We start from the raw sequence: 11,456 nt of genomic DNA, 5'->3' as shown, positions 1-11,456 counted from the left end.
TGTCGCTTGCCCTTCCTGGTAAATCCACATTTGTAGTTAACACTTTATTTTTCAGGAAATGGAGGCCTGCTGCTCAGAAACTAAGATGGGGTGATAAACCCCTGTGACCTATATTCTTGCAGTGGAGTGCTTATACTCTTGTTTATCTGTCATTGTTTCTTATTGTAGAAGAAATAGTTTCATCTATGCTCATAGCTGGCTTTGACTCCAAGCACGTGCATTCCCAGCAGAATGGCGATTACAAAACAAAAATGATTTGGTTGTGCAGGGAATGATCTGCAGCAACTAGGTCAGGCAGTGGCTTCCACGAGCCATGTTATGATTGGTTGCTGTTAATTTATTTTCAATGAAAATAGCATTGTCAATAGCATGGCATTCACAAGAGCTGAGGCTGAGATGTTCAAGGTAAGCAGTGTCCTACCCAAGCCTCTCTAATGCTCTCTCAATTCATGAAAAGTTAAGTTCCGCATTTTGCTGCTCCATTTTCCTAACTTTTCCTTTAAAAGAAAAATTGTTCTTTTTTTTCTTGGTTTTTGGTGTTTTAGTTCCTCCGGGAGTGATACAAAATGGAGCTCGAGTTCTGAGTAGAGGAATATTTCCTGGAGCCAGGCCATTGCCAATCAACCCCATTGGAAGCATGGCTGTTGCAGTAAGGTAAGAGTGGCTCATAGAAGGAACTTTATGAAATAAATCCATGTTTGCGGAGAATGTAAATGTATATGTAAGCTGTGGTCATCAGATACTTTGCTGCTTGCTAATACTTCTGAGGTTCTAAATGAAATAGAAGTCTGCCACCTAAAATTCTTGGGTTATTGTTCTTCGCAAGATAGTCATGGTGTGTCTGTCTCTTACACTCTGGTTTGTAAAAAGCAGTTTTATTTTCACCAGGAAATTGCAGGTCGTTTGCAGTAAGAACCGCCTACAGTGGCCTGTTTTTCTAAGTGCAAATGCTTTTCCCTGCTCCTCCCTCCCTTTTCCTAAAGACCTTTTCCTGGATTAAATACCAGTGAGAATAATATCAATAATATTAAAGCAAATTCTGAAAGATATCTGAACATATCACTGTCCTTTTGTTATTAACTTAGGTCTTTGTGAAGCAATTTCTTTCACTACAGTTTCTATTTCAAGGTTATACTCAAACATTCAAGGGTAAAATGCTTTTTGATGGTAACTTTCCAGAAAGCAGGGTAGTAAGAGACATCTAGTGATGGCAATAAGAACTGTGGTTCAGTAGTTTGCTTTACTTAGAGCAGTGATGGTTTATTGGTGGAAGAACAATTCACCTCAGGTGTAGCTCTATTTTCAGTCAGTCACAAAAGATTAATTTAGTCAAGTGTGCTGCCAGTGCCCTTCTCCTTCAGAACTCTCAGTATCTGCAAAACCTATTTCAGCTCAGGCAGTTGAGTATTCTGAGTGGGGTTTCATAATTAAAATGGACCACTCCTTGCTGGGCTGCTGCAGTTATACCCTCTGATCTCAGTAAATGGCTGCAAGACAGTGAAGTAAAGTATCCGGATAGTTACTTATTCCATTATTATTTACTTGGCTTTCCCCACCCCCCCTCCATTTGCGCCTTTTTTTTTTTTTTTTAATCCCTTTTGAGAATCTGTGTCTAGCCCTTTGGGTGCACTATTTCCATCCAATAAATGGAGAGAGAAAGAACCTATGACATACTCTTAATGCTTAAAATGCATAGAGGGGAAGACACTAACTAGAATAAAATCCATATATTTTGATGGGCAGCTGCTTCAGCTGTTTTTCGCATTTGCTATGCTGAAGGGATGCATCCCTGAGGGTCATCCTCCAGAAGTCTGCAGAGTTCCTCTCCATCTTGCTTTACCACAGTCTGGCCTTGCAGTGGAGCAGTGGAGGTCAACCATCTTCAGGAGCTTTGCCACTGGCTTTAGCCAGGACTTGTATCTGCTCAGGGGGGATTGCAGAGCTGTGGGACTACTGGATCGTTAATTATATGTATTTTTTATGAGGTGTCCAAGCTCAGCAGAGGACACAGTGGTCTGAATATTCACTCTTGAGTTTGCATTTCTTGTTAGACCCTGTTTCATAATCAGGGTTGACTCAAGGAGGAGATAGAATTGTTTTTCCTTCCAGATCATTTGAAAATTTCCTTGTGTAGAAATCCTCAAATTACTCTGCTGTAAGGCTACATACTTAAATTTTACGTGTTTTCTGAGGAATACAACTCATGTTTTTTCCCAGCAGGCAGAACAGGATCTTTACTAGATACTCACTAATGTAGATTTGGGAAATTAGGGATTTTACCCCTCCCTTGCTTATGTTCTTTTTGCTCTGTCTCAGAGAAGAGCATTTATAATTAGTTAACGCAGACATTTCTAATTCTTTTTGTTCTCTTCACCAGCCTTAGGCAGTATTAGAAATAGCATGCTATGAATATATTCCTGGTCTGCATGATGTCTGCTCATATTTAAGGGTTCCTGCAAATATCTCCTCTTCTAATTCTTGAAAAGGCAGGGCGAGGAGAAGAGGCTTTGAAAGCTTTTGAGAAGTTAGGAGACTCTGCAATAGAGCAAGTTCAGCAGACAGTTTTGTTTCCCTTGGAGATAATAAAATCCAGCATTTCTTTAGGAAGAAGGTCAGTCTGGATGCACGATGCCTCTTAGAACATCATTTGATCCTCTCAAAACTGGATACTTCAGTTACCAGTTACTTTTAAAACGACACCCTGTTTCTTGGTGCTTACCCCTCTCCTCAGATACACAGGGCTCAATAGCACCTATGGTGTTGAGCTTTCACGGCATCTCATGAGAGTAACTTCTGCTTATTGTGTGCAGCGGGGGGAATTTACCACAGCATCTGTGCAGCCTTCTACTGTTGCAGTTAGGAGTACTGCTCACACGGAGCTATCATTCCTGCATAGAGAAAGATACTCCGGTCAGGGTCACAGGGGGTGTTTTCAGACCTGTTCAGGTGCAGGAAGGTTGATTTCCCCATCCAGCTTTCACCAGGAGGGAGGTCTGCTGGGCAGCCACAGGAGGTGGTGCAGTCTCCTTTTGTAGTTAGCTGCAGAATATGTGCCTCTGCCTATACGTTGAGAAGCCAGACAGCTTCTTTTCAAGAAGTTTTCACTCAAATGTATATTTTCTTGAGTTCTTTTGATGCTCTAAATGAAAGGCCTAAAATCACCTAAAAAAGGTGGTTTTCTTAATTCATATGGGGGACCTCTAGTATTTTCTTGGTAGTGGCTCCTTGCATAATAAATTAAATGTCTTAACTGGTTTTCTTTAGGTACCATATGCAGGAGTTTGGGGTTCTGTTGGCATTTCCTCGCTGTCTGAGCTGTTTATTTCATTTTTTATTTATTTCCTCAGTATCTTAATGGTCTGTGGTGGTGGTGTCCCCCAGACTCCCTGTGAATAACTTGCAGAATGTTGTCCTGTTGTGCAGACTGACGTTAGCGTCAAAGCAGAGTAGCAAAAAGGTTGGTCTTGGGTTAAATTTCTAGTTGTAGTTAGGTGGAGTGTTTTGACTGATCTGTTACTTAGAAAGGAGGCCAAAACCATACCATTGAACTAAGTTGCTGAAATCTGTGATTTCTGGTGTATTACTTTCCATCACTTGGAAAGTTTACTGTGCATAGTTTACTGTGTATTCTTTAGCAGTGTGATTGAATATATTTAGCCTATTTTGTTTCTGCACAAGGTATCTATGTGTTGCTGTTCTCATGTAATTTACATGTAATTATTTATTATATATAAAGTATAATTAAATTAAGTAGTTCGGATTAAAAACGCTGCAGAAAAGTATTTAACAAACATGACGAATCCACCACTTCCCATGAATAAAGAATAGCAATTGAGGAGAGCGTCATTACGTTGTAGTGCATTTGGCTTAAATTGCACAAATAGGCCTTTCATTCCAAACTAATCTACAAATGGAAAAGGCATCCCACACTATTTTTGCTTCGAAAATCATCCTCTGGTGTTAAATCTCCACAGTAGAGCATAATTGGATGTGTTTTGACAGTAGCTTTTTATTTACTTTATTCACACCACTTTCAGCATGTTTACCATCCATATTTTCCATGTTGTGGCTGACAAGTCTAAGACCCACCCAAAGACAGCAGGGGAAGATAACGCTTCAAAGCTGCACAGTGTGTAGCATGTCTCTTAACATGAGATCCATCATATATATTTTTGGCAGACTCTATCCCCATACAGTTCCCTGAGAGAATCTAAAAGCAAATGCAGTGATAGTCTGGATATGTAGAAGAGAAAATACTGACTTAGAAAGGTATGAATGAAAGCAAGCAAAGCCACTAGTGCACTACACACAGCAAGGAGTTGGTTGTGCTTTGAAGGTGAGCTCTTGCTCTTCCTATGTACATGACTGGAAATAAAACTTCTAACTTAGGAGGACATCTGTGTCTGCTTCAGTAGGTGTAGTCTCTGTCGAAGTCGCCAGTGCACCTGCCAATATGCATCTTGGCACGGTGCAAGAAGCTCTAACATACATGATCACGTTCCACATGAGTAAAGTGTTATCATTTACACCAGCCCTTTGAAAGAGCACAAGCTTGGAAGCTGATACAATATTAGAGCTCTTTGAACTACGATTTCTGTACATTCACCAGACATCCTCCACCATGATGTTTGGTAACATCCTTGGTAATTTTGTAGTAGGCCTTTTCTCCTTTTTCTCTGCCCATATGCTCATGGCTACAGAGGCTGCTGAACAGTGTTCAGATGTGCTCCCAAGGAATCCAGGGTTTATGAAGCTCTGGCCTTCCGTGCCTTTTGTACTGTGCTTCCCCTTTTTTTGTCTGCATTAAGATGCTGTTAGACCTGGCCAACAGGGCTTAATGGTCTATTCAGTGGTCTGTTGTGATGGGAAGGCAAAATGAAAACTGCATCCCATAACACTAGCCAGCAAATGTGCAAGATGAAGGTGAAAAAGAGGGGAGAAGAGTTTGCAGCTGCCTTGGTGGGAAACCTGAAGGAGGGGGTAAAACCTTTAGGATTTGAGAAACACTAAGCAGAGCCAGTCCCAGTAAAGATGCTTTGGCTGGTTTTACCATTCTCTTTGCTTTTCGATGTGTCAGAAAAGTCAGGATGAAGGATGCTGTAGAATGTAGTCATTGCTTAACTGCCTTTCTAGCACATCTTTCCCCAGAATGAATCCAAGCTATTGTTTCAGGCTAGTTGAAAATTTAGGCATAATCTCTTTATATGCCACGTATGCCCAGGTAATAGGTTAAATTGCTTTTGGTAGTGTTTGTTAGAAATACCTTTTTTATTTATTTTTTCTAATTATTGCAGGTTATAAATAAAAACTAATGGGAAATTACACAGGCTTTTCTCCTTTTTTTCAATTCTCCTTTCTAACCAAACATTTGTAGCTTTTCTGTCTTCATTTCTGGGATAGATGTAATTTTCTTCCTAGTAGCTGGTGCAGTGCTGTGTTTTGGCTTTAGTCTGAGAACAGTGCTGATAACACACCGATGTTTTAGTTGTTGCTCAGTAGCTCTTACCCTGATCAAAGACTTTTCAGTCTCTCATGCTCTGCCGGTGAGGAGGGGCACAAGAAGCTGGGAGAGAGCAGAGACAGGATGCCTGACCCAAAGTAGCCAAAGGGGTATTTCATACCACAGCACATCATGCCCAGTATATAAACTGGGGAGAGATGGCTGGGAACCACTGATTGCTGCTCGGGATGGCCTGGGCATTAGTCAGCAAGTGATGAACAATTGTTCTGTGCATCAGTGTTTTTCTGGCTGGGGTTAAACTATGACATTCTCAAGGAATTTCACAATTATTTGTAAACTTTGAACACAAGCTTCCAAGAGAATTTCCTGAAGTAAAAAAAATTTCCATTCAAGGTTCCAAGACAAAATTGTTCCCTATTCCTAGGGAAAGCAAGTACATCCTCACTGGCTACTGAATAAGGCTACTGCCATTCCTTTATTTTAGGGGGGAATCCTTTTATAAATTCTTAATTGTATATTCTTACCGTTCTTGCTTATTACTGGCATGATCAGCTTAACAAACCCCAAGTTATAGCATCATAGAATAGTTAGGGTTGGAAAGGACCTTAAGATCATCTAGTTCCAACCCCCCTGCCATGAGCAGGGACACCACACACTGAACTATGTCATACTTGTTGTATTGAATTCTCCTTCCCACCTGTAACAAGCAGGATGAGTTACCTTTGGGAGCTGAAGCAATCCTTCAGTAACTAAAGGACAAAAATACTAGCTAACTTGGTAATTCTTTTTTGCAAAATGCAGAGGGCTGCATTTGTCTTAACTTAGATCTGCTGTTGCTACTGACAAAGTGCTCTTTCTGCTGGCAGTTCAGGACTGGCATTTACTGTGATCCTTGGCATACAGTTTTGCAGTGAAGTACCTTTGTAAGGGCTCCTATCAACAGTGTGACCGACTTGTTACTGTTGACTTTTAACTCAGTAACTGCTTATAGAATCTCATCATACAGCAACTGAGCACCACTTACTTTTCAAATGCTTGCTCATCCTCTCCTCTGCTGGTATGTAGTGGTTTTAAGTAATAGTTCAACTACCTGTATGTAAAAGTTCTGATTGTCCTGAATTTCCCTTTGAAATCATTACCTATACGGTAAAAAGGAGTTACTCTTTTCTTTTCTTAGCAAACCTGGAACCTGTCAATCCACAAACCCAACTTACCTGTACTGCTTGCTTTGTATCATTTAACTGGGTGTTTCCAATTCCTTACCAAAACTGTCACCTATGAGTATACAATATCTGACATCCAGAAGGATCAGAGCTAGGTTAAGGTGATACTTAACATCCACATAGGTTTGCTTTGTTCATCAGTGAATGTACCTGTCTTTGGTGTGGAATACAGTAAGTATTTTTTAGCAAAACTTTCTGCCATTTAGCAAACAGAATGTGATTGCCTGTCTTTTTTTAATGCTAGTGAGAAATTTAAGGAAGATACATCTGCCCTTCTTAAAATAACTGAGATATACTTTCATATCATCCCGAGGAAGACCACTTTGATAAGCAGAGGTACTAACACTGTGCAGAGGGCATTATTTCCTTCCTGAGACTTGAGATCCAGCTGTTGTGAGTCCCATCTGATAACATTAGTAGAACTCCTATCCATTAACAATGGGAATGGAGTCTGGCTTTCAAAAGTTCAAACTTACCTCTGCAGAGCTTGGGAGTTGTGTCATTCTGCTGCAGCCAACTTGAAATATTTTAAGAAGAATCTGTGCATGGTACTTTTATGTCTAGAATTATGATTCAGATTATAATGAAGTGAACAAAGTGAATAAAAGAGTCCATGTCAGTAGGATGAAAAGTTCTAGAGACTGTCCTGTCTTAAAGGGCAAGCCACTGCTTTAGAACATGTAGAAATATGTCAGTTTCTGGAAACTGTGAAATAAAATTCTGGAAAAAAAAGATAATGGGAAAAAATAAGGTATTACTTGAAATAAATTTCCCCTCATTGTTATAGTAGCACAGAATTCTTAAATACCTTTTCTTCCCCTCTATTTCAAAATAGTCCAGACATCAGAGCAAGCGCTTGTTTTAAAAATCTATTACTGTTTCAGTAACAAAGTTACAGTTACAACCAGAACTGTGAGCAAGAATAGATTCAGCTGGCCAGAATGTGTCCACTGAAGCCCTGGGGGAGTTCTGTCCATTGATGATCTAGATTGAACTAAGTAGATCACATTCATTTCTTAGTGAGTACGTGACTGTATAAAAGCAATGGAAAGCTTTAGAATGTCTCAGAAGCGCATGCAGAATATGAGTGGTTTCAGTATTAGTTTATTCAACTCATTAATATAATAGCAATTATAAGTAATTTATCATATCTTATATTTGAGCTATTGCCTATCAGGATACAGATCAGATTAATTTCTTTTCAGGGGACATTACTTTCGATATTGTGAATATCCCAAAACACTCTGCCTGTATAACTTTTTCATTTCTGCAGATACCCTTTGCTAATTCTCTCCTTGACCTGCTTTCTCTTCCTTTTTTATTTCCCTAAGCAGAACTGGTTGGAAATCTTTCAAAATGTAAGTGAAAACCAAAGATTTTTTCTGAGATGCAAATGCTTTCCATTTCCTGACCAGTTCCACCATAGATGCCTTTCTCCTCAAGTGTAGTGGTACTCCCTTTCCTCCCATTTTTTTTTTTTTTTTTAAGTGATTTCTTTTTTTGCACCTTTCTGTGGACTTCTGTTTTCCTTCATTATCACCCCTCCTTGCAGTCACTCCCTGTGGGACGCTAACCCCACAGTAGTACACCTTCCCCCAGGACATTGCTTCTGTAATCCCCAGGCCTTTCATTGTATTTTTATGGTCTTTTGAAAGGATTGGGATTTGGAGTAAGTCCCACGGGCAGAGCTTTTGAATCCAAATTTTAGTCCCTTTATGTAAAAGCAAACACTAGAGACTCAAGAGCGGGGCAAATCAGGGATGTCTTTTTGGAACATGGTTGCTCTGCTCCATGGAACTGTAGCTTTCCTTTTATTGATGGTCTCAGTACAAACTAACAAACAGGAACAGATCTAGTAACATGAAAATAGGCATCTTGATTTACATCCCATCTGTCAGAAGCCTTGTTCACTAATAACTTAGTCAGTAGGAATCCCATTTGAGTTCCCACCTATTCTGTCCTGTTTGTTTCCTTGGAACAAGAATTTATTGCTATTTTTTTAGTGGAAAATTAGTAGAAAGTGATTTTTATTAAGCCACATTGCTCTATTAGCTGCCTAGTAAAATCAAGTAACTTTAATTTTATGCTAATTTATGATAATGTAAAGCATCTTTAAATGTAAATTTACCCTAAAAATGAAGAATCTGTCACTTAAAATGCATCCTATGCTTCCTTGTAATGACTGATCTTAAGGACTTGGTTATAAATTCACCTTACAACTAGTTTAGTATGGATGATTTCTTCTTTTAAGCATTTTGCATCCTCTAATGACAACCCCTGCAGTGGCAAACCATCACAGAGTAAATGCAGCTGGCTTGCTGCACAGTCATGAATGACATTGCATTTAGATATTAATAATTGAAGGATCTTTGTGTTTTCCTTCTGGGTTCTGTATATAATTTATGGATCATAAAGCTACTTGAAAACCTAGGGAGGGAAAAATTTTGTTGAGCAAAGAGGTTGGCAGGAGGCTTTCTTTGCTAATAACTAGGCCTTCTAATATATGAATTTTTTGAAAATACTGTAAATAAGAACATTTGGAATGGCTGATTAATTTGCTACCTTCTAGCATTGTCCTGTCACTGGTTCACAAGAGCCTGTTTCTTATTTCAGCAAGTTCTACAGACAAGAGCATTGAGATTTATAGGAACTGTGGAATTCTGTACCTCTCTTGTATTTTCCACCTTTCAGCCTTACCTTTCAGAAATGGGCAATACCATGCTGTTCCTTCTAGAAACCAGGTGTGAGGTCCATTCCGTTAAACCTAAAGCACTTTCTCATTTTCTAAGTGGCAGATCAGTATTACTCTGGACTTGCCAGTGTGCCATTCGTCTTAAGAAATATCTGTGTTCAGTGCATGTGTTTAAGAAAAGATTTTAATCCAGTACTGCCATTAGTGTGCAAAAGCACTCGAGTGACAGCATGAAGATGGCAAGACTAGATTTTAAAGCAGTTTATCATGTGAGAGTTTAAACAGTCTTGCCAGTTTATTGGGGGGTTTAACTGATAGAGGGTTTCAAGGCTGGTGAACTGGGAGTGGCAATGATGATGCCTTTATTCAATGATGAGCATCCTCCTCTCCTTTTTTTCTGCAGGAATTGAGCATTGCAAAGGGTGAGCCCCTTTAACAGACTTGCAAGCATCGTACTTCGTATTGTAAAGTCAGTGGCTCTAATACCTTCCAATGCAGAAAGGAACACTGTTAGGTTTTAAATATATCATGCTACAGTAGTTTGCACAGCACCGAGTGCTATAGAACCAAAGGGGAAAATGACAACATCTGAACAAAACCAGATACTTTTTTTTTCTGGTGTTTATTTTTAAAGACACTGCAGTGTTTTGTTGGCAGCTAGTGGCTTGATTATATTGCTTTTAAGATTGTTTATAAGATCAGAATCAGAACTGTGACTGGACCTGGGTTTTATGTTCAGTTGCTCCTTCCATTCGAAAGTGTCCTAAATGGAAGCTGTGCTACTTGCAGGTGAAACTTCACCTACCCTTGGAACACTAGAGCTGGAAAAGAGTCTTTGAGAGGAGGCAAAGTACTCCAGAAAGCTAGTTTTTCACCCCCACATTTTTGGTAATATCATTATATATGGAAAAGGGAAGAGGATTTTTATGCAACTCATCGGAGTTTATTTAATATCCAGTAAAAAAAATAATAGAGTTTTTTCTTTTAATTTTTTTGGAAGTGAAAACTATTAGTTGAAACATAAATGAGGACTGTTCAGACCTCATTTATTTGTAACCATCCCCTCCTTGCTTCTGCCTCTTGTGCCATTACATGTCTTTTGGCTTTTTTCACATGTGGAGCCAATCCTCAAGCAATTTGAGTCAGGCTTTGAAACCATCTTGCATGGACATTACTTTGATAGTCATCATTTTAGGTTATCTGTCAGTGGGATTTGTCATCTTTTGCGCTGAATCAGGATCACATCTCTCTGGCTTTTCAGACTGCTTTGATTTGTGTTTGCAGGAATGGAATAACCAACTGCCGGATGCGGACAGAAAGCGAACAATCCTGTGGCTCTCCAGTTGTTAGCGGTGACCCAAAGGAGGATCACAACTACAGCAGTGCCAAATCTTCCAACCACAGGAGCACATCACCTGCTAGTGACTCCGTTTCCTCTTCCTCTGCTGATGACCAGTATGAATTTGCAACTAAAGGTAGCCAAGACAGCAGTGAAAGAAGTGAAGTTAGCTTCCAGAGCCACGAGAGCCATAGCGAAACAGAAGAGGAGGACAAAAAGCAAAATCGGAAGGAGACCAAGGATTCTTTAGCTGACAGTGGGTATGCATCCCAGCACAAGAAAAGGCAACATTTAATGAAGGTGAAAAAAGTACCAAGTGACACACTGCCTCTTAAAAAGAGACGTACAGAAAAGCCCCCTGAGAGTGATGATGAGGAGATGAAAGAAGCAGCAGGATCCCTCCTGCATTTAGCAGGAATTCGATCCTGTTTGAACAACATCACCAATCGGACGGCAAAGGGGCAGAAAGAGCAAAAGGAAACCACAAAAAATTAGAACAAATAAATGATTTGTTTGAACTTACAAAGTTTTGTTTCATCACGTCAGGTGAATTCTAATGATTTGTGGCAATATCAGCAATTTTTTCCTTTTTTGTTTTTCTTTCTATTTGTTTTTGGTTTGTTTCTTTTTTTTTTCTTTCCTTTTTTTTTTTTTTTGTTTTTTTTGACCCTTAAGATTTTTATTTTTAAAGGAGATTGAAGCCATAGAACTCATACTGACACTCAGCTAATTTACAAAAGC

General features: G+C 39.4%; 1 protein-coding gene across 1 annotated transcript in view; it reads left to right on the top strand.

Moving 5' to 3' along the window:
• Nucleotides 1-11,210, top strand: part of LOC104403094 (forkhead box protein N3-like) — a 72,268-nt gene extending 61,058 nt beyond the window's left edge. Inside the window, exons 5-7 of the mRNA XM_010011139.1 lie at nucleotides 546-654; nucleotides 8,019-8,042; nucleotides 10,661-11,210. Of these exons, the coding sequence (XP_010009441.1) occupies nucleotides 546-654; nucleotides 8,019-8,042; nucleotides 10,661-11,210 (683 nt within the window). The remainder of the gene's footprint in view (nucleotides 1-545; nucleotides 655-8,018; nucleotides 8,043-10,660) is intronic.
• Nucleotides 11,211-11,456: the final 246 nt, after the last annotated feature.

Source organism: Nestor notabilis, unplaced genomic scaffold, assembly GCF_000696875.1.
Source record: "Nestor notabilis isolate BGI_N333 unplaced genomic scaffold, ASM69687v1 scaffold9230, whole genome shotgun sequence".
NCBI lineage: Eukaryota > Metazoa > Chordata > Aves > Psittaciformes > Psittacidae > Nestor > Nestor notabilis.
Note: the sequence above shows the minus strand (reverse complement) of the source record. Positions and strands in the feature narration are given on the sequence as shown.